Source organism: Phoenix dactylifera, chromosome 14 (genome assembly GCF_009389715.1).
Source record: "Phoenix dactylifera cultivar Barhee BC4 chromosome 14, palm_55x_up_171113_PBpolish2nd_filt_p, whole genome shotgun sequence".
Classification (NCBI taxonomy): Eukaryota; Viridiplantae; Streptophyta; class Magnoliopsida; order Arecales; family Arecaceae; genus Phoenix; species Phoenix dactylifera.
The window spans coordinates 16,264,184-16,287,746 of record NC_052405.1 but is presented as its reverse complement, the minus strand read 5'-3'; the positions used below and the strand labels follow the sequence as shown (position 1 = coordinate 16,287,746).

The 23,563-nt window shown below is 38.4% G+C and overlaps 2 protein-coding genes across 3 annotated transcripts; both read right to left on the bottom strand.

Annotated features, from left to right (window-relative positions):
• LOC103706512 (SWI/SNF complex component SNF12 homolog) lies at window positions 1–2,270 on the bottom strand. 2 transcript variants are annotated; one of them, XM_008790638.4, is made up of 3 exons: window positions 2,076–2,270; window positions 399–1,993; window positions 1–306 (listed from the first exon to the last, which is right to left on the bottom strand). In XM_008790638.4, the coding sequence occupies exons 2-3, from the start codon at window positions 1,889–1,891 to the stop codon at window positions 234–236; spliced, it is 1,566 nt and encodes a 521-aa protein (XP_008788860.1). In that variant the 5' UTR covers window positions 1,892–1,993; window positions 2,076–2,270; the 3' UTR covers window positions 1–233. The 2 variants fall into 2 exon arrangements, with proteins under 2 accessions (XP_008788860.1, XP_008788861.1); XM_008790639.4 differs by having other exon boundaries at window positions 399–1,929; window positions 2,076–2,269.
• A 4,604-nt stretch (window positions 2,271–6,874) lies between these two features.
• Window positions 6,875–8,564, bottom strand: LOC103706542 (transcription factor FER-LIKE IRON DEFICIENCY-INDUCED TRANSCRIPTION FACTOR). Its single transcript, XM_008790674.3, has 3 exons — window positions 8,106–8,564; window positions 7,314–7,691; window positions 6,875–7,221 (listed from the first exon to the last, which is right to left on the bottom strand). The coding sequence occupies exons 1-3, from the start codon at window positions 8,559–8,561 to the stop codon at window positions 7,117–7,119; spliced, it is 939 nt and encodes a 312-aa protein (XP_008788896.3). The 5' UTR covers window positions 8,562–8,564; the 3' UTR covers window positions 6,875–7,116.
• Window positions 8,565–23,563: the final 14,999 nt, after the last annotated feature.

Sequence of the window (23,563 nt, the reverse complement as noted above, 5' to 3'; positions counted from 1 at the left end):
TTTCAAGACAAAGCAGCAAGTAGATAGAAAAATGGCATCATTCACATATGTAAAAATATAACTAGGTAGCTTCATCATAATTAGACTATCCAGATCATGAGATAAACTATTTGCCTTCTCTAGGAACTAAAAGGATGAAAAACAACTACAAGAACCCTCAAAGCAATATCTAAGTTGGCAGTAGTTAACAGAAAATGGCTGCTTTCTCCTATATGGCATAATTGATATTGCACTCATGTGCTACCAGGAGCATCATTGCCGCCTGCTGGCTTGCGATTCAGATAGCGTATGACAGCATCTTCAACCCTATTTAATTCCACAGGCAAAGTTATACATTAGTGAGTGAATATAAAGAAACACACTTGAGAAAGGAAAAAATGCATAAAATAAAAGCCTACCATGGTTGGTTATAGAAATCAGAACGACGTTCCCTTTCAGCATTACGACCTGCTTCCCCAGCAACAAGCTTCAAGTCCCTACTCTGAGAAGCAATCAAAGTATTTATAAACTCCACAGGAGACTGACTGAACCCAAGAAAGAATGCCCTCCTCCTACGGTGCTCATGAATTTTCTTAATAGAAGCACAAATAACTTCATCACAGGCCTCAATTTCTTTGTGTTTTTCTGTGTTGGCAAGGAAGGTCGACATTTCTTTCTGCAGGGGGAAAGGAACGTCTACCAGCACATCATAGCATGCATTGCCCACTGCACCATTCCCTGAAAGCCTGATCTTATGTTCCAGATGGATTGGTTGTGGAGGAGACAAATGCTGCGATATCTTCTGTGACACCATGGCAAACTTCATCTTGTCTTCTCCAAACACCTTCTTCAAAGGTGGGTCACAAGTGAAATAGGACGGATCACTGGGGTTCTGCAACTTCTTTGCCTTGACATACTGCCATATCCCAGCTATAATTCTGGCTCTTGTATCAACCTCAATCCCAAGAACCTCCATCAACATAGGCGACAGTTTATACTTCTCAGGGTTATAATTCATCTCAAGCCTTATACTGGCAGTGAACTCCTTATCTCCCTTCCGCTTGACCTCAAAGCCCTCATGTGGTGCTGGTGAGCGTGAGTTCTCCCATATGATCGTCGGATTTTCCGGGTACAGCATCGGGTCCAGAGCAATGGTGACCCTCTTAAAGAAAGACGAGAACTTGGGGTACATAGGATTGGGCTTAGGCAGTCCACTGACAGGGTCTGGATCCACGCCATCCTCTAGTATCCTACCAATGATCTTGAGTGACCACGAGGGAGGCTCGGCATTCTTTGGCTCCGGAATTGTGCGCGTCTGGTTGGCAAAGGTATTGAAGACATAAACCCTGAGGGTCCTTTGCATGGAAGGAGGGTTTTTTAAGGCTTCCTGGATGTCAATCTTCTTCCTTGAAAGGGCTGCATCAACCCGGGCTTCGAATTCAAGCAACTGGGTATAGAGGGCGGATTCAGGCAAGAGGGCAGCAACCCGGTCCGGCAGCTGCTTCTCCGGAAGCTTCCGCTTCTTCCTCCGGGCAGCTGGGGTCAGCTCGGCAGACTTGAAGCTAGGAGTAGCAACAGCAGGGGCAGGCGCCGGGGGGCGAGTGGGGGGTTTCTGCGGGGGCCTTTTGGTGGCCGACATGCCGGGGGTGGAGAAGGAAGGGGAAGAGGCTCCGACGGCGGCGAGCATGGCGTTCTGGGCCTGGGAGCCGAGCTGGACCTGGAACGGTGAGTGGACCTGGGACTGGGGCGGTGTCTGGAAAAGGCCTTGGAAAGGGGAACCACCCGACGCCTGAGGCAGCGAAGGAGGGCGGAGATGGGAGGGCTGGTTGGTCGCCGGCGAGGCCATTCCGGGATTCCCCAGGGGCGAAGGGCCCCCGATTGCCCTCGATTGGTTATTGCTGTTGGACGCCATTAGATGCAACAAAAACCCTAACTGCAGAATCCAAAACCCTAGAAAAAAAAAATCCTAGCTTGAAAGCGCTTCGAATCTCTTCAGGGAAGGTGAAAAAACGCTCTGAGAGAACGAAGAGAAACCCTAATCAACCGGAGAAGAGATAAAACGAGATCGCAAAGAAGATTAAGAGGGAAAAGCTCACCTTTTGGCGGACGTTTCGGGAGAACTGGGAGGAGATTGGCGGTGGTTTTCTACGGAGAAGCGCGAGGAAAAGGGATCTATGGCGAGAGTTTTGGGGAAAAGAGGGAGAGAGGAACAGTGGTTTCTATAGCTGCTCTCTCATCTGCATGACACCTCTCCATGGCTCCGAACCCGAGCAGCCGAACGGTGGAACGGCGCTTGGCTGGGGGTATTTGATGGAAATTTGGGCTGGGCTAACCTGTTAGTTGGGTTAGGTTGAACAGTGTACCGACTTAGGCTTCTTTTTTTTTTTTTTTTTTTTTTTTTTTTTTTTTTTTTCTTCAATTCATTCATCGGCGCCTCACACCGCGTGAATACTGCCAACAAAATTAGAAAACAAAATACTGTACAAAAGCGTAGGCACAGCCTCGTGTTCTATTTAAAAAAAATCTCCAGAGTGATGAGCCGCAAAGAAAGCAATTTAGTCTGCAGCACCGTTCGCCTTCTGATATACGTGCGTTCTCGAATTGGGGTTGTATCTATTGCGCGAAAGAAGGATTTCACCTTCCTTCAGGTGAATCCATCATTGGATCACCCATTGCACAGCTTTCAAAGCATCCTGAATACTATCATTATCACTTGCACGGTTCTCAAAGTGACCAATGGATGATCCAATGGCCCGTTCATGTGAAAGAAGGTGAATCTTAATTTTATGCAAATGGTACACCCCTATCCCATAAGTAAGCAAGTAAGACTATTACTTGCATGCTCCAAACTGTACATCAAAAGAGAGTTCATCTCCTTTTTCAGAGCGACACATATCCTCTTTCCTCTTCCCTCTTTATGCCATGTGTCTCGCATCTTGAATTATTGGACATGTCATACGTTCGTATTCGATGGATTCCACACGTCCTTTTTTTTTTTTTTTTTTTGGTAAAAAATAGGAGAGAGGGTGGAGAGGCGAACCTCACTCGTGTAGCAGCCTCTATTAGCCCCCTCTTCCACCAAAAAATATTCGATGCAGGCCGCATATTTCCGCGTACCCTCTCCGACCCATAGGCTCTCCTACTGAACTTATCACCCATGTGTGAGTACGTCACACTAGCACCATCTTGGTACTAGCGGACCAATAGCGCTTCCATCAGCAGCGTCAAAGCGTGGAGCATTCGGTCCCCAAATTTAATCGACGCCCACGCGTTTCGAACCTAGGTCACCCCGATGGAAGGCAATGCCCCGTTCCATCTATGCTACCACCTTAGTGGCTTCCACACAACTTTCAATTACATGTAGGAACAATGCTGGGCTATGCCATATGTGGACCTAAAAAGGGAAAAAAATTGAGAATGAAAAAACTTATTCCTTGCCGCAACGTTTCGCGCATTTGTGATGAGTGTTGCCATGTGTCCACTTGAAAAAAGAAAAGGAAAAAAAAGAAGAGAAGAAAGGGAGAGAACTTACTCTCTTTTTTTTTAAAAAAAAAATAATTACAAATTACCCACCTATGGTGAGGCCCTATTTCACAAAACCCATCTGTGGTTCAAAAGTAGCATTTAATCTACTTGTCAGTTTCCATCATGCTCCTCTACCCATCTGTAGTTTGACAAAACATGAATTTATCTTTAGAAAGAGGTCTAGAGGTTATTTTCACACAATTTCAGATCCTTTTGCACCCTAAATCTTCAAACCAAAACATGTTTCTCCAAATCTCAACATTTTTTCTTCAAATCCAAGCCTTTTTTCACCAATCTAAAGTAGAAGAGCAAGAAAAAATCCATTAGGTAAGCTACATTTTGCAATTCTTAAAAGTCTTTTGAATGAGATGGCGTAGGTACTATAAACCATATCTTCAAGTTTATCATCTGCAAGCAAATTTAGTAACAACCAAATTTTGTGTGATTGTGGGTAGAGTTGTAATGGCATCATGGATGGTGGAAAATTTTGGAAGGTGGTTCTAGAATTACTCCAAAAACGAGGTAAGTTCTTGAATGTTTTTGGATTTTCATTGTTTTTTAGTTATATATGAGAGCTAATTTGAATATTTGGAATATTACTTTGCATATATGAGCAATGCGAGTACTTTAAGTGGGTTGATCTTTCTGCTTGCAGAGTGGATGCCTTTCATAATGATATTTTCTACATCTTGTAAGGATTCATTGGCTCATCTGAATTTTGTAGCAAATTCAATCCCACATCTGCATCGAAAAATTTTCTTTTGCATTCCATTAGATCACCATGCCTGAGGTAGCAAATTCAGTCCCATGTTTGCATCAAAAAAATCCTAAGTTAGCTAATATCTACATCCTTTCTTCTTAAAAAGCAAATAATTATTGCATTAAAAAAAAAAACTTATTACAAACTAAAACCATTCTTTTGCCTTTCATAATGATATTTTCTACATCTTGTAAGGATTCACTGGCTCATCTGAATTTTGTAGCAATTCAGTCCCACATCTACATCAAAAAATTTTCTTTTGCATTCCATTAGATCACCATGTCGGAGGTAGCAAATTCAGTCCCATGTTTGCATCAAAAAAATCCTAAGTTAGCTAATATCTACATCCTTTCTTCTTAAAAAGCTAATAATTATTGCATGAAAAAAAAAACTTATTACAAACTAAAACCATTCTTTTGCATTGGATTTATAGTTTGTCTATTTGCTATGATCACCCTCTCTAAGTTCTTCTTTGTTGGTTTCTGCTCTCTCCACATCCCTTCCCCTCCTCTTCTTTTTGTTTCTTTCTTTTTTACCTTTCTTCTCTTCATCTTTGTACCCTTTTGGAACCTTCATCTATTTGATAAAAATGGTTAGACTTGCATGCTCTTTTCTTTTAAAATATAAAAAGGAAACAAGCCTGACACTTTAAAACCAAACCCAAACTTAAAATTCGAACCTTCCTAAATTGGATGAGAGGCACAACTATTTGGATATAGCCCCCTATGCTATGTGATGATATGATTGCTGTTCAACTATGGCAACCAAAGAAATTCTCTTATTGCTTGCATGCCTTGGTGCAAAATTAGGGCTTGCCTTAATGCTCAAACCCTTTTTAAGAACTAGAGATTCCAAGTCGATGACGCATTTCCAAGTGTTTAGGCCTAGATAATTAGAGAATGGGTAAGCTCTCTCTATTTCTCTTAAGAAAGAAAAGTAGCTTTCCATGCGATGAAAGTTGAGTAGTGTAATTTATAGAATTGATGTTATTGATAATGGACAGGGCTGTATCTTTCGCACAAAAGAAGGGGATGCACCTACTTTCGCACGAATCCGTCATTGGATCGCAAAACAGTTGCTTTGAGATCTGTGCAGAGCACGATGTGATGGGCGGCGCTGTGAAAGAAGATCAGTCATTCTTTCTGGCAAAAGATACAACCCGAACCCATTCATGATTGTGCAGCATGGCATGACAGTGATAGGAAAATTTTGGACTTATAATTAGGCCCCTTAAATTTGTGCAAGTCAAAATAAGACCTAGGCTTGACCCCTACAATGAAAGGTTTTGAAAGTCAAACTACATGGCATCCTAGCATTCACACAGCAATTTCTTGCATCCTCCTAAATTTGCCTCTAAAACTTGACAGATTGTTCCAACCAATGTCACAACAAGGAGCTAATAAAAAACAAAAGGTTAAGTTTCTAGTGACACCCCCATCATAGTTAACAGATGCAAATTTCAACATACAGTATTGAGAGTTTAATATGTTAGGATAAGACAAAGAAAGGTATTTAAGAAAGAATCCAACAGAGTAAATTATATGACATCTACATAAAGAACTAAATGTGAAGACTCATGGAGAGACATCTGAGGAGCAATCAATCTTATGTGAATGAAATGGTGATAAAGACCTGCTTCCATTATTTATATGAGGACATAATTATTTCTATTATTGGTAGTATATCCCTTTGCAGATAATGAAATACGACTTCCTGGGTCAATGGTTACATGTCACCGCCCCCAGATTTGCCATCCCACCTGGTTGATAGGTTTATCGGTCAACTAATTAATTGATTAGTTTTATGTTGATCAAATTTACAATATACGAGGCCTTCCCTGTTATTTGACTAGGGCTGAGGCATGTCGGCCGAAGCATGGGCTGATCTTAATTATGGAATAAGCCTTCAATATTTGAAGTTAAATTACTTTTGGGATGGTGTCTCAAATTATGGATGGTGTCTCAAATTAATCAGTTTCACACCTCAGTTTGGTCGAAATTTTACATTTAGCACTTGTTAATCAGCAAACTTAATGATATTTTTGGCTCTGTGTTTTGGTGACCATTTTTTTCTTAGTCCTTGGCCAGTAAATGTGTACAAATAGGGCATAAGTGTGCATGAAAACAAAGCAAAATTATGTAAGACAGACTTAGGCTAGTTGTTAAATAAAATCTAAGCAAGGACTAGTACTAAAATTACAGTTAATCAGTTAGCCCAAAAACAATTAGTTTTGGGGCTACCTATAGATAATGACACCTTATTACTCCTGAGGTGGTGGAGAATATTCTACCACATGGATCATATACAATTAAGAGAAATTAGTCATGAGTATATGGCCACCCTTTCAGAGAAAGAAAGAGATACATACATATGCTCCATACATACATACACACACACACACACACATATATATATATAGACATACAAGTGTGCACACACACATATATATGTGTATGTATGTATGTGTGTATTAATGTATGTAGAGAGAGAGAGATTCAAGGAAGAACTTGCAGTCTGAGTGCAATTCATTTTCAGACTTCAAGAAACCCATATGCCTTGATGATGATGCATGTCATATAAAATTGGTATGTCATTGGCAACAATAGACGATTGAGAAACTTTCTATTGCCTCTTCTTCCTCATTTCAAGACTATTACACAGCAAACAATTTAATCTCTCTGAAAACAAGAAACCTCTTCAGAATGTTTCTCAAATTACAACTTCTAATGAAATATTTTTCGGTGGTTTATCTAGGCAACCAGAAGCTGCCCCTGCAGTTAGCATTTCCAGTCTAAGATGGTACACATCCAAAAGACAAAGGAGAGTATGAAAAATTATGAGACAAAAAAAATCTAAAATATCGCAGTCATCTCGAACTCAAATCCCTCCTTAAGAATTGCCCCCATTACCCACAGCTTCACAGTTGACACATTCATCTCCTCCACAAATCCTCTAACCTGTTGACCAACCAAAGAATTCATCAATTGACATGTCATTAGCCAATACACCAAGAACACAAACAAAAGAAAGTAAAAGATGAGGAAATTACATTCAGTGTTAGTGTTAACACGTATATTTCAGAGGCAATGGAGATGTTAGAGCTCTCTAAATCGAAGCACCCAAGAGACTCGACCGCAGAGTAGAGGGCTGATGAAACACCTTCACCTTTGCTGCACTCCAACCTCACATAGAATCTTCCTTCCCCTGCTTCAAGAGCTATCAATCTCAAAACTTTTCCGCCGGATAGACCACTTCTCCCCTGATCAACTTGTGAAACATTCATAGTGTTTTCGAAAGGAATTCGCGACACAATATCTACTTTCGAGGAGGATTCAAGCAGAGTGATTTCCTCTACTAGCTTCTTTGCTTGCCTTTGAAGATTTTGCACATACATGACTGCATCAGCAATAATGGAGGCCTTGTCCATCTGCTCATATATATATATATATATATAATTCAATTATAAGAACCATTGAAACAGTTATAAAACTACTCCAGCATATGCTTATCTCGGATATGGCTTCTTGCCTTATTTTATTTTAGTAGAACTACTACTACTACTTCAAGTAATTGGTCCCCCTGAAGTCACAAACATGAGCCACACAAGTGCAATCCTAGTGCCAATTAATTAAGGACATGGACACATTGATAGAAACATGAGTTTATTTTAAGGAATGCACAAGCTTTGGCATAAGCCACAAGCATTCCACAAGCTTAGAAAGAGAAGAAAAGGCTCAAAACAGACACAAACATTGAGAACAGCACCATGCAATCCTTTTCTTGCTACTGAGCCAGAAACTAGTGTGTTAAGTTTTGGAACAAGACTGATGAGAGGACACACCTTAGTTATGTTAGGAACCAAGGACCGCAGTTCATAGAGCTTCTCCTTCATCCGACCGCGCCGCCTCCTCTCGGAGATCAGAGTCTTTGAACGATCTCTCCTCGACTTCGCCGCATTTGTTGCCCCCCCAGAGGAATTGCTGCCATCACCTTGCTTCTCCTCAGGACTCGCAGATGCAATGCCGTCCGCCGGCAAGTAATCATCGGGAGAGCCCTCGACTGCATCGATGCGCAGGCCAAAGCCAGAAGTACCTTCGCCTTCGCCGCCGAACACGCTCTCGACCGTCGAACGCAGCCCATCGCCATCGTAACCATTTCCGAAGAGCATGAATTCATCGAAGACGTGCTCGTAGCTTGTGATGGTTGCGTCAAAGGCATTGCAGTTCATGAGATCATCATGAGGGATGGAGTCCATGAGGAGTGTTTGTGGTGTGAAGAATAGTTGGTGCGCCTCCATATCTTTGAGTTTACCTTTTCAGGTTTTCAGAGTGCTCGAGACTTGTATATAAGGTGGAAATGGTGACCGTGCCTACGTAGTATGAATGGAATCATTAGCGAATATAAGCAGATTAGAGAACCGGATTAAAATAAAATCCAAGGGTGTTTAATACTCCTAAACCCTTCTTGTGCTGTGAGTCACGTACTAGCACCCCTCAGACACGTGGATACGCCAAAATGGCACGTGTGGTCCACAAATGGATGGGTGAGATATTAAATGAGCGATCCCTGGTGGCTGCCCATCGTTTTGCCACAAAGGGAAAACATTATATTGGACTCAATTTATGGGTTACAAACAGGTCGCCCACTGTTTTTGCTGAAAGGGGAATAAAGTAATGATAATTAGATAAACATGCATTCATATATGTACACATAGTCTATATTATTTACTTTTCAAAGTATTGCAAGTTTAATCTTTTAACATATGATGAATAGTGGAAGGGATCAAGAATGATTTAGCATTTGAGCTGTTTCCCATCAAAATGTCTCATCTTTGGACCGAAATTTCTAAGATGAATGCTTCACCATGGAATCGAGCAAATTTTTTGGACAATAATCGACATGTTGTCATAGATTGATAATCCAAAAACTTAAGTTGTTGGAAGGAGAACCAGCTCAGGCTAATAAACCCATATGATACTTTTTTTTTATTTTGTCAATGTGAGACTATGATAATTTCTCCCATCCAATTTCGTAATGCCTTCGTTATGATTGGCTCTTGCTCGAGAGAGAGAGGGTCAATTGTGGCCCGAGTCGTACTCGACTCTGATATCTGCCCAAAAAATCCACATGACTAATAAAGATTATGACATTCAATAAATTTGGCTTTGATACTACTAATCATGAACCTCCAACCAGAAAACCTTTACTTATTAGAGGATATACTGCTACAAGAGCCTCTCAATTGCATACTCATTATGAGAAGAGCACAAGAGCTTGGCCACCTATAAGGCACTAGGCCAGAGGACACAACCAAGAGGAACTACAGTAGGAGGGTTTAGAACCGAGAAAGCCAAAATCAAAAAAGCAAAATCAGAGATTATAGGTCATTAAAGAAATTTAAAAAATTAAAGGAAAAATTTAAAAAAAATTGAGAAAGAAGGGGCCCCCAAGTACCCTAAAACCCAATCGAGATATCCTAAGGTTATCTAGACATTGAAACAAGGAAAGGGAATATTTCAAGAGAAGTCTTCCATCAAAACAAGAACATGATCTGGAATCTTAGGACTGACTTCATGCATGTCTTCATTACCTCACCCAACATTCAGCATCCATCTGAATCAATCAATGCCTCTCATTTCTCCATATCAAGTTTGATAGGATACAATGCACTAATACATTGAATTTTTATAAAAAACTCTTTCTCTATCTCTCTACATTATCGTCATGATTCTTATTTTGGCTGAGATATAAATTTTTATCGGTATAAGACAAATTAATATTTACAAAATATTGTCCATTATTAAATATTAAAATTTAATTAATAATTAATTTTTAAATATACTCTATAACTTTTTTATTTTTGGTTATTGAATATCAGACAAGATTAACCGATATATCATTCTATCTCAATTGGGTATCGGTTGCCACGAAGATGGTTACCATAAAGGTCTAACATAAGTCTCTTATTCTAATCATTTTGGCGGTGGAAAGTTGAAAAGGGAGTTGGTTGTGAATGTTCTTAGGAGAATACAGCATGCCTTCGTTAGAATTATTCATTAGATGCTGATTCCATATGTGTTCACATTCACACCATCCATGAGTGTTAGATAATGGGCAAATAAGCCATGCCACCTTGGTGCATTTGAAAGCAATGTTGGATGCTTCTAGCCATCTCCTTGATGTCCCATGTCTTTTACGATAGAGCTTATATTAGTGCAGTCTTTCTCATGTCTCAACCAACATTAAAACATAGGACTTGTTGATATATAGTTCAGGTGGAATGTTCAGCTCTTGTTTAGTTATACCTTTGGATATTTAAAACATATGCCATGTAGTGTCCATGTTATTCAAAGGCAGTTAATATGAGTTATGTAGCTGCATCCAATGGCTCCAAATGCCCAAGATGACATTACAACAGTTGGTGGTATCCAGCATGAAGACATGGGTTCATTTAATTGGAGGAACAATATGGCTATCTTCGTCACATCTTACCTGCTTTCAAAGTCTTAAACCATTTAAACTATTCCCCCTCATTAGGAGTGCAGCTTTGGTCAGATTTCCATTCATCCTGCATGGTTGAATCAAATTGTTACTGTAAGATTGCTAGGGTTTAAGGACTAATTTTTCTCTCTCTCTCTTTTTTGTTTCTTTTAAAGTTTGTAGGAGATAAGCACTATCTTTCTGAGTGAAAGGAGGGACTAGAATTTTTGGACTATCAAATTCTCATTTGGCCATTGCAGCTAATTGCTTTGTTTGTTTTCTATATATAAAGATTAGAAAAGGGGATGCAAATGTATTATATTTTTCATTTCATAAGAATAATGGAAATTATATAACACTACATTATAGAACATCACAATAAGCATAGACATCAAGATTATAATGCTCTGATTTCTACCTGGTTGGAAGTAAATGCCACTCAATTTCTTTTAGATGTAAATGATGGTTGAACCATCCGTTCGTAAGATAATGCTGCTCAATTTAGCTAGAAGTTTGGAACTTCACCATTAATAGCTTGAACTAGAATGGTTGAACCATAAACATCTCATTATTTCATTTTATTTTTATCACATCACTTCATATGAAAGAATTAACAAATCGAGAGTCACTATAATAAGAATTCTTCTCTTTTACAATTTAATTAACTCTTCTACATTCTTACTTTCTTGTCTAAGCTTTTTTCCTTCCTTTAATTTCCAGTATAGTCTAGTAAGATAATGTTCTTGACCTTCGACACCGCAAGCTGTGTTTCCGACAACTTCCTTATAAAAAATCAAGGGCTCTACCAAAAAATTTAAAAAACACATAGAGAGCAAGAGAACAAAGAGACAAACAGATGTAATCACTTTGAAAGAATCCTAATGGTGACAAAACCAATGTTGATTATTTTACGTGATAATATGCTCTTATAAATAACCATCATGTTATAATTAGGTCCCACTTATAATCTTTAAGGACCTCTACTATCTTATTTTAGTTGACGAATTAAGCACTACTTGGTAGGTCAGCTAATTGATTAATTGTTACCTTCCTGGGATAAACCTAAACTACATGCAGCCTTCCCCATATGTGGTCGTTGCAGAAACTCTTTGATTTGGTTTATAGACTTGATGGGAGTTCCATTTGATTTCAGAACTCTCCCTTTCTCTCTCTCTCTCTCTCTCAAAAAAAAAGAAAAAGAACAGAAAAAAAACATTGGGTTTAGGGATCAGGAGGGTCAAATAGAGCTAAACTGACCCTAAATCAAATCCAACTTAGACTCCAACAATAATCGAAGCCAAGACTCATGGATTAGACATGAGTTCCAAAATTTAGGATTCTCCAGTTTGATCAAGTATAGATCTCATAAAATTTAACTCAACTCCCTCAAACTCGAATCAATCAACTAGACCCATAACCTTTAAGTGAAGAGTTACCTAATCTAATAGGATTTAGGATTTAGTAGTATTAGAGATTTATATCTCAAAAAATTGGCTGGTGTTCAGAAACCCTTTCCCATTTTGTTATAAAAATAAATAAATTAACGGAGAACCAAATTGTTAATGAATCAAGCTATGGCTCTTACCGGCATCGGATTTTCATCCCAGAACAAAACGACTTATGTTGCATTCAAAAATTTATGCTCAGGGAGTCATGAATTTCTAGGGTAGAGCTACGTAGCTTTACTTAAATTCAACCATCTGAAGAGATTTGCATCTAATTACACATATTTCCATCCTCCACCGGGTTCGAGTTGTATCTTACGCATGAAAGAATGACTGATGTTCTTCACGACACCATCGGTTGGATCTCACCCCACACAGATCTCAAAACACTCCAAACTCCCTCATTCATCAACCTGCACAACTCTCGAAGCGATGATTGCGTGATCCAATGGTGGATTCCTATGAAGGAAGGTGAATCCTTCTATTGCGCGAAAGATGCAACCCCTACCCTCCACCTCAATTTGATATACTTTTGGGGCTCGTTTGGTTCGCGGGAAGTATTTTCCCTCCTAGGAATATGATTCCTGGGAATCAGATTCCTAGGAAGAGGATATCTAGGAAAGTACTTTTGGCATGTTTGGTTAACCATGGGAAAGTGACAAATTTCCAAAGTGCTTATGTTTGGTTGACCATACATTTTCCTAGGAAAGTTATGTATAATTCCTATTATGCCCTTAATAAAAATTAGGTCTTTAATGCCTTTTTAATGCTTCTTTAATGCTGAAGGGTCTTTTTGGGAAAAAATAAAAAAGGAGTGATTCCCACCTCATGGGAAAGTAACTTTCCCATGTTTCTCATGGGAAAGACTTTCCCATGAAATGTGGGAATCATATTCCCATGGAAATACAACTTTCCCATCTCTCTCCTTTGAAAACTCCAACCAAACAAGAGGCATTTCATTACTTTCCCGTTGACCACACTTTCCCCCCTCTTTTTCCTGCGAACCAAACGAGCCCTTGGAGTTCTATTGGATTTGCAGCCACATCAAATTCCTAGATTCACATTATGGGACCCAGTTCTCAGAACTCCAAATGAGGAGCAAGGGTTTTCGAATGTCGAAGTATAGGTTTTCTCAATGGATGATCAAAACCTAGATGAATTCAGATATGTGTACAGTGAGAGATATCTATATTCAGCTGATATAGTAAAGCTGAGATTAACTGAGGTGAAAATTTCAAGTGAGTTATATCAGCTTAATATAAAAAGCCTGAGATTCTAAACACATTGTAGAGGTAGGTTCCTGCTTCATATTCAAACCTAAATATCCGCCGAGATGAAAGCCTTAACAAGGAGAAGTGCCCATCCACTGGATTAATCCCAATTTATTTGAAGAAGTCAAAATGCTTTTATATGTATCTTGTTTTGGCCTCTAACATGCCTTATGTTCCTCTCAATCCTTCAGTTGGTTGGAAAACTCCATGTATGCACTCCTCTTCAACCAATTAAGGTTCTAGTTTAGGAAACCATGGTCTAATGATGTGGACAACTAAACTAATAAATCATATAAGCTCATCAAACTAGCCTACGTCGAATCCCACGTCGAATCTACCAGATTAAACAAGGATCAATAATGTTTGCTCTTTGGAGAATACTGGTGGCAATGCCACTTATCAACAATGCTCATTTCTTTTATTCTTTCAAAAGTTCAGATTCCCTATTGTTTTTCTATTTAATTCTTTCTTTTTTTAAGTGAACTATTACAGATAGCCAGTACATTCATAAAGGAAACACTCCCCATGCATCACACACTCATGTTCCTTATGGTTTTAATAAAAAAAGACATGATTAATGTGGTTTAAGATCAAGTTTTCCAGAACCACCCTTGTTAATGTATGCAGCTTGGAAAGAGCTGAAGCTATATATATACATATATATAACTAAATTTGAAAAGATAGACAATTAAAGTTACGCACTCAGCAGTAGTATATAGAGATGGAATAATGCAAAGGTTTGACACCTCCGTTTATTCGATTTCAAATGCAGAAAAAAACCTAAGAAATTACTGTCAAAAAAATAGATATAAATTAGTCTCACAAAAAGGAGGAGGTTAACTTAGCAAAAAAAAAAAGAAAAGGAGGAGGTTTGCATGCCTTTGGTTTCTCATGCGATTACCTTGTTAAAAGTCTTCTACTCAGCGTCTAAAAACCATGGAGACTCGGTTCGCTGGGATTTCCAATAATTTGAGTGGATTGGCAACTCGGACAAGTTAACTTGCAAGCTAATACAAAAACAATTAATATATAATATCTGAATAATATAAATATATAATGTTATATCAATATATATTAAATGTATAGATATATTGTTAAACATATGTATAAATATATAAATTGTATTAGATATAAAGATATACAATATAATTTCAAATTAATATAAATTACTCAAAAATGAAAGATACAAAATATTAAATTATAGTTACATAGATTTAAGTGCATAAAATAAATTAAACATATTTTAATAAAGATAATTCTGAAAATTGATTGAGCTAGATCACCGATCCGCTCAAAAACTTGACCGAGTTACTGAGTTGGATCATTAAGTTTTTGATCAAGTCATTTACTATGATATGATCGATCCAATCAGGAATCCTACCTTTACGATCCAAATCTTATGATCCTTGAGTTAGATCATTGAGTTTGTAAATAGTGCTTCTGGATCTGCTACTCGTATAATCCTAAAAACTGCATAAGTGTGGGAATAACTATATGGAAATTTTCATTATTCTTAGAACGCCCCTATCAGAAAATACCTTTATAATGTTTGAAATATTAGCTATTTTCATAATATCTTTGCTAAACAAATTCTTTGCTCAGAACACTCAACACTCCTCCTGTCTCATATCTAAAATTATCGCCATCTCAAAACATAATTTTTCATTTGGTGTGTCTTTTCGCCTAAACGATTGCCTGTTAAAGAATTTAAAATTCTTAACAAACGGCTAATTACAAAATCTCGGTTTGAGATGGACTTGAATATATCTTCCATCATCACAGCTCCAGGTTTCCTGTTTGACATCTTCTTGATATATGGACAAGTGATGCAAGATAAAATAACATGTGGCTGAAGTAGTCAAATACTCATCAATTCCTTCCTTTTATTTTCAACTGGCTCTCTTGGAGTTCAAGTGGTTCATAACCATTAGTTTGTCTTGCAGTACCTAAGAGCTAAGTTTCTCACAATGTCCATTACTTCCAATCTCAGCTAATTAGAGTGATCTTAGTGGCACCAATATCGATTGCGATAACTTTATTGTTTTTGAGATAACAATCCCCATAACTTAAGTTTAGGCCTCTGCTCACTTGTCCACTTCCATGGTTTTGTCATGCACCCTATGGAGACATGATGCATGTAAGTGGTACATAGCTGTACAAATGAATGAGAAAAAAAGAGATCTAATCAAAGGGTTTAATACTTTCAGAACTAAGAGAGAGTTTTTATTTCATATTTGGGCAAGAATTACCCAATGTGCTAAATCAAATGTGATTTGATTTTTACACTACAACTAAAATGACTTTTGGCGGTAAATTGCTTATAGCATTTCTTATTATATGCGCTGCATTATAATAGTATAAATGCCGCTATCTATCAATAAGCATTTTTTTATTAGTGGTACTTTATTATAAATGTTGTTATAAACTTGTAGTCTATAGTATATATCTTAAAGTGCTGGAAACTAAAATTGCTATTTTGGCATTTAATTAATATGCTGGTAAATATATCATAATTTGTGGAATTTTGGAAGATTGCCGATAAACTTTAATTGTTATTTTTTATACATATGCCATGAAATATATTATCGTACATATATCTCCTTAGCATTACTATATATATGTCATTGGTTTGAGCAAGCTTGTATTAAAATATTAAGAAACTAAAATTATTTAAGATAAAAATGTAATATAATAATATTACCATTTTTGCATAAAAATAATACTTTTTATTATAAACTAAATAAAAGTAATAATGAATTAACTAATCTTAAAGAGTTAGCGAAAAAATTATATATGAACATAGCGACACACAAAAGTTAATTTTTAAACGTTTTAACAACAATCTTAGAAATATCATAAAGAATTATATAAATTAAATTTATTTTTGATTTTTGTGAAAAATAAAAGAATTCTTTAAAATTAATGATTAAAATATGAAATATTAAAATGTACCTCAAATACTTATTTAATGATATGAATGTATTAAACAAACAGTTCTTATTTAATAACAACTCCTCCCTTGGTTCGAATTCTAAGATATATGATTTAGTTTTGATATTTTTTTTTCGGCATATATAAAATGCAAGAATTGAAACTTTAAGGGCACTTATATATGCTGCTGTAGTAGAAATATTTATCAATATTTTTTTGAAAATGCCGATAATTAATTGCCGACACCATCTTAAGATGGAGCAGAAGAAAATACCATAAAAATACTGGAAAGGTATTTGAGGCATTCTTTCCAGCTTATAGTGGCACTTAAGAATACTGCTAATAATCATTTTTTTTTAGTATTACAAACTTGGTTTGCATTATGGCTATAGTATGAAAAATGTAATGAAATTTTAGAGAGAGACTATTCCAATAGTTGAGCGTGTTAAACAAAAGTGTCACTGTCTCTTTATCACCCATTATAGATAACAACTCATTAGAATGTCAGTCATCACCATCCATTACTTTGAACGTTTTTATTCATTACTCCAGTTCTAGGTTTAATTTTGATTTTGTATGGTGAAATTTATAGTGGTAGGTCATTGTATATGAAAAACTAAAGAAGCATGCAATGGGAAAGAGATGGATAAGATAGGAGAATTGCTGTTGGAAACTTAAATTTTGACTTTTGATAGTTGGGAGTTCTGCAAGTTTGATATGTTTTCTTTATATTAGTTTACTTAATTCATATATAGTTTTTTTTTGGATGCATGTGCATTAGCACATGCACTATAACTAGTCAATATATATAAATGTTAATTTTTCAAAGTATATCGAGTTAAATCTTTTAATAATGATGAGTTATTCTTCTAAAAAAATGATGATTTAAGGCCAACATATCAACTATTTTCTACCAAATATGGAAAAATTCAAATCTACACAGCATGCACCAATATGGTTGTGCACCACACCAATCACCATGTCTCCTTCCTATGGACTCCATTCATCATGCCCTTGTCTCAATGATTGGCCCATAGCAAGTGGTGATTGGCACGGTGCACGATCTCAAGGTGCACGTAGTATAGGGTGTAATTTCTCTTAAATATGTGGACCTCAAACCACCATTCTAAACTAGAGAGTTCACCATGTATGGAACTGAGAGCATTTATGTGAGCCTCATTTAAGTGTAAGTTCCATACTCCTCAGGCCAATGCAAATTTAGATAATAAAGAGACTTGCTTTGAGTACTAGAGTCATGAAGGGTCTTTCTAGATGGATGAGATCACTCTTTCACATTATACAAAGAGATATATAAGATGATTAATGTTGCTATATTATTTTTACTTCTTTTGGACAAATAGAGAAGAGGAAGAGTTAAGCTAAGAATGCTAGATAAGAAGGAAAAAAAACGAAGGCACCGTATGGTAACTTAGAGGGGTTACTCAAAAATGTCACTAAGCTATCTTGCATCATTTAGTTGCTTTATTCTGTGGCACAATTCAAATGCCAATTGGAAGGAAGCAACAGGATTGCAACATATCAGCTAAATGACTTTTTGAGTTATAATTTTGAGTTACTAAAACATTTTGCTATAAAAATGCACTAATCGTGCTTTGGACATCCAAAGGAGAATTAAAAAATCTTCTCTCTCTCTCTCTCTCTCTCTCTCTCACACACACACACCCACCCTTACCATCCTGCTAAGATTCATTGCAAAGCCCTAATGTTACTAGACTTTCTGTTTAGTTTTGACAATGTTAAGATTTGGATTCATCTTAAGTTAGGTTGAGCCTTAGGCTCAAAATAACAGAGTTTGACTTTTATAAAGATGGTAATATTTTGTCTTTTAATAAAAGATGGTAACTTTTTTGTCTTTTAAGGCTTGTTCTTTAAGGAGAATGAAACTTATCCATAAATCTACATTTTTTGGACAAGTGTTACTCAGGCAACACTTAGAAAAATAATTTACTCAAATTCTTTCATGCATTAGAAAGTGGCTCCAAAATTTCTTACCCATGTTTTTTTGCATTACAACTTCCTAGATAAGTTACTAAGATTTTTTAATCTTTTCCATAACATCCTTTATGCTTTCAGATCCAATTTAAACACTTATCATGTATTGTCCCTTTGTGAATTAAGTCCAATTTTTTGTACCAAATTAGACTTTTAGCCCATACAAAATTAGGAGAGCTAGATGATATAAGGGTATGACAAAAAAGTCAAAACTATATCCAATTAAATATGAGTAAGGGAAGAAATAGAAAAAAATAATGGAATCTGACAAATCGAAGAATAAAAGAATATGATCTACACTAAAGAACAGGAAGAAAGAATCACCTATAATCACCGGTGTTAAAATGTAAAACTTATCGATAAAAAAAGGGGAGGAGATTTAACTGAGAAATATGAAAAACTCCCTGAAATCCGCCAAACATTTGGTCGGGAATTGGTTGGGGATTGCAGTGGTGCCGCCTAGTAAATAGAGCAGATTAGAGGTTAGGGTTTGTTAGTATATCAAAATAAGTAGGGGCATTTTAGGAACAAAAAATAGGGTTTGCTTACCCAACTGATGGAAAACCAATTTACCTATCTCTCAAATGAATAAGTGTTTCCGCCCATTTTTTGGGTAAATGCTACCTATGGGACACTAAGTTAGCAACCTCATTTTTTTTTGGTAAACCAGATATATCATACCCTTCTAGCATGACTACAACCAAGAAAATCAAAAAAAAATGTGAGAAAAAGGGGCTCGAGCAGACTCGTAGCTCCCACAAAGCTAGCCGCCGGAGTGCTGCACGACAAAGGAGGTGACTCAATCAGCGGCACTATTCGCCTCACGATAAACATGAGTAACTTGGACGACCACACAATCTCTCAAAAAATCTCTGATCTTCTATAGCAGCAGGTGCTCGTCCCTTGCTCTCATATGGCCCTGGATCGACCTGATCATAATAGTCGAGTCTCCTTCTACATGGATGTACTCAAGCCCCAATCTAACCTGCACATAAGTGATTTCTTTCCAAGCAGCTTTGAGCTCGGCTCCAGGAACAAAAATATCATAGAGTTGGGTCCCCCCTGCAGCGGTCAGCCTAGAATCGGCATCCCTAATCACAAATTCAGCACCTCCTCAACCTTTTTTCTCAAGCACACTCTCATAAAAGTTCACCTTGAGAGAGCTTGGGGATGGAGGCTCCTAAAAGACGAGAATCGCCTGAGTCGCTCTAAGAGCTGAGTAGGGGCTCCATAGGTCCCTAACTGTCCTAGATCCTCCTTCAGCCTGAGTCTGAGTAAACTCCTCTACCAAAATAACCACCCTAGCAGCCATGGTACGCAAGCTTTGCCTATGTCCCTCAAAGGTTCTGGCATTCTTGTCCAACCATGTGAGATATGCAACTAGAAAGTAATGACAACCCCAAACACCGTGACCAGTCTACTTGTGGATCCCTTCAGGTAATCAAAGAAAGATGCAACTAGGGTTGGAGACTGTAAGAAACACCAGTTGCCACCTGCCACATGTGAGCTGCTCTCAGGCAACTAAACAACACATGCTCAATGGTCTTCTCTTCCTCCCTACACCAATCACAAGTGGGGTGGATGCTTACACCCCACTTGCTTAAAACTCCTCTCATTGGGATAGCACCTTCTAAAGGAATAAGGCGATCTGGGGGTGAACATAGAGCCTCCAAAGCCAACCACCATCTAGTGACCGAGGTTCCTCAACTCTGTACAGCTCCTTAAGGTCACTAGCTCTCATCCTGGATCTACAAGTCGAGCTTCAGGTCCTATTGTCAGGTCCTCCCCTTCGAGGCACCGGAATGGCTAGAATTTGCTCCGCTAACTGATCCCCCGAAAAGCTGGTATGCCATAATCGAATAGGAATATCTGACTCTCAGGGATCATTGACCATATCAATCGGCTGTCATCATCTTTGAGGCACAAGAGCACATCTCTTGCCAAATAAAAGAGCTGTGATGATCTGCCTGAAAGTTAGACACCATGGTTTGGTCACCATACTTGGCCCTCATCAGGGAGCTCCACAGACTATTCGGCTCAACCAAGAATCGAGCAATAGGACTGGCCACCATCACCTCCCTCCTCAATAGTAGAGAGCAAATACCCAGGCCCCCAAGGTCTCGGGGCTAACAAATAACCTCCCAAGCAACAAGATGAAGACCCCTCCTGCCATCGTGTGCACCCCATATGAAGTTTCTGAATAACTATTCGATCTTTGTAAGCAAAGTCCTACGCATAGCTGTGTGGGTCAGCAAATAGACTGAGACTGAGCGAAGGACCGATCTTTCGAAAGTCACTCTATCCATCATAGAGAGCGCTCTCGCCTAGCACCCTTCCAACCTATGGTTGATGCCCTGCTTGATATCACTGCACTTTGTCATCTGTAATCTTCTCCCAGTAATAGGAACACCAAGATATCTCTAGCTGCCAACCTGCTCCTCTATACCTAGAATTTTTCTAATGCCAATCTTGAGATGCTGGTTGGTCTTCGAATTGAAGAGGACAACAGATTTGGATAGGTTAACTCGTTAATCGGAAGCAATGCAGTAGCCCTCCAAAATTCTCCTCAATCTCCAAGCGTTCTGTATTATTGCTCGATCGAGGAGTCTGGTGAGGGATAAAGGCATCAGTACTTATGAGAATTGGGTCGTGGTCCGATCCAATACGGGCTAGGTGCTGAACATGGTAGTTCGGGAAGCATTGGATCTACCTCGCCGTGGCGAAGGCCCTATCAATCCTCTCCCAAACTCTCGCTCGTCCCTGTCGGTTGTTGCACCAGGTGAACCTTGGGCAAGTGAACCCCAAATCCATAAGTCCATTGGTAGAGATAAAAATCTAGAACTTCCTAACCTTGGGCTTGCTTGAGAATGCTTTTCCCCCTCGCTTCTCATCTAGCCCATCAATACAATTGAAATCTCCAGCCGCCAATGAGGGAATACCCTGCTATACTATACATGACACCTCGTTCCGCAGCTCCCGATGCACCATGTAATCCATACTAGCATACACAGCAGATAAGTACCAAGGGTTGCCATTTTCTTCAGTAATTACCATAATAGCTTGCTGGTTACATCTATGAAAAATGTTGAAGATGGCAAAGCCCAACCTCCACACCACTATAATGCCTCCGGATAAGCCCTGAGACTCAATAGCAAAAAACCCAAAGAGGGAGGGAAACGTCGCCTTGCCAACTAAAGACTTCGTCCTAACAATCTTGTTTCAGGAAGGACACACACATCTGGCCCATTCAAGTGCACGAGTTTTCTAAAGGTTGTCAGGAAGAAGGGCTTACGGGCCCCTCTACAATTCTAAGTCAATAGTTTCATTTCAGGCAATTGAGTCTTCAACCAGACCTTTGCATCCATCCGATTTGCTGGTCCCCCAAGTGGCCCACATCAGCCCTCCCTTACCACCCTCCCATGGTTGGTAGTCGCTACCTCAAGGTCCAACCCCCGTGAATCAGCAAGATTGGCGACCACATCGGGCTTCACCAACGTCCTCCAGGTTTCTACCCATTGAACCACATGGATGGACTGAACTGAGCCCCCACCCTGATCCTTCATCCTTCGTGATTCCCTTCATCGCCAAGGCTTCATTCGGACTAGCCGACGCCCCCTCTTCGGCTGGCAGAGCTGAGGGTATGGGGGATACGGAAACCCTACGTGGAGAGACCTCCCCTCCATCAGGGATGGGGGGTCACTAGTTTCATGGGACTCGCCCCCAGTGGGTTGGGGAGAGGTTAGCCTCTCCTGGGTCAAAGGCCTCTAGTTCGTTGGTGGGCTTCTGGCTTGCTTAAGATGGCCTAATCCAGACACAACCTCCTTCATCACTACATCCATGGGTCCAGGCCTACTGGCCCAATTTACAGTAAAAATCATCTGGGCTCAGCCCGCCTCAGCGACTGAGTCAACTCTACTTTCTGATTCAGACCCGGGTTGACTCCACAACAACTTCACGTTTTGATTGAAGCATGATAACATAGGTAAGTTGATCAACAAAAAAGTTAACTAACTTCTTCCTGATATTTTATTCCCAAAAAATTAGCCCTTAGTGGGAGAAAGTGTTTGGTTTTATAAAGTGGAGAGAGAGTTACATGAAGAGTGGAGTTGGAAAATTTTTTTGAGATGTCATAGGTAGGGAGAGTTTTTGCATGGCATGAGAAAGAGAGAGAGCTTGTGGCATTTTTGTTGTATTGAGAGGCTGAGTTTGTTCTTTAAAAATTTTGCTCTCTCTCCGGAAATCTTTATTCTCTCTTTTTTTTTCACTTCTATTGCTTGAATTAATTGGTTCTTGTTCTGGATAGAAGGTTGCCATATTTGATCTATACCGAGTAACATGTTGTTGTACATGATATCAGAGTAAGATTGGAGTATGGCAAAGTGGTGTGGGACTTCGATTAGATTTATTCAGAGCGTAGTTTTTGAAGTGGTGACTTGATTATTGGTGGTTTTGAAGGTAATTGTTTGGCATAATTCTAAAGCTTCCAGTAATTTATTGTGCATGTGGGCAAACATGTAGACTCTATTGTGGTCGACTTTATCAACATCAATATAGCTACTTTTGATATCATTTGTCTTTGTAAGTTAAACAATACTAATTATCCAATTTGGAAGTCTATGATCAATCATATTTGATGGGACAAGATTTTGAAAAGTCAGAGATGATGCTAATAGATTCTCTTGATAATGAGATTGCAAGAAGAAAGTAGAATTTGAAAGTTAAAAAGATGATGTGGATTCTATAAGCTACGATGGATAGAGAGAATTATTTCTATATCTAGGATATACTAAAGCAGCAGATAGTATAGGATATTTTTGCAGTTGTCTACTCAAGATCTAACGAGACGAGACATCAAGGTATTTTCAAACAAAAGTTGCTTGAAGAGTGAGTTTTAATTCCTGGCTATCCCAAAAATTCAAATAAAGAGAGGATTTGATTTAACGATAAAGATTTGAAGGGGAGAGAGAGAGAGAGAGAGAGAGAGAATATTCAATTAGAAATTGGATCAAGTCCTAAAAATTTAAAGCATGAGATTAATTAGCTCAAGAATCAATCATTTCCACAAGAAAATTTAGAGCAGGAGAAGCTCGATCAAATGTATATCATATCAAGTTTAGAAAAGATTGTGATGGAAGAATAAATTGATTTTGAAATTGCTT

Bases quoted from the DNA above. Each gene is read 5' to 3' on its own strand.
- LOC103706542 (XM_008790674.3), bottom strand. From the start codon at position 8,561: ATGGAGGCGCACCAACTATTCTTCACACCACAAACACTCCTCATGGAC. The intron at 7,692-8,105 runs GTGTGTCCTCTC...ATATATGAGCAG, and splicing joins TGGTTCCTAACATAACTAAG to ATGGACAAGGCCTCCATTAT. The intron at 7,222-7,313 runs GTAATTTCCTCA...GTTGGTCAACAG, and splicing joins TGTTAACACTAACACTGAAT to GTTAGAGGATTTGTGGAGGA.
- LOC103706512 (XM_008790638.4), bottom strand. From the start codon at position 1,891: ATGGCGTCCAACAGCAATAACCAATCGAGGGCAATCGGGGGCCCTTCG. The intron at 307-398 runs GTAGGCTTTTAT...GGAATTAAATAG, and splicing joins GATTTCTATAACCAACCATG to GGTTGAAGATGCTGTCATAC.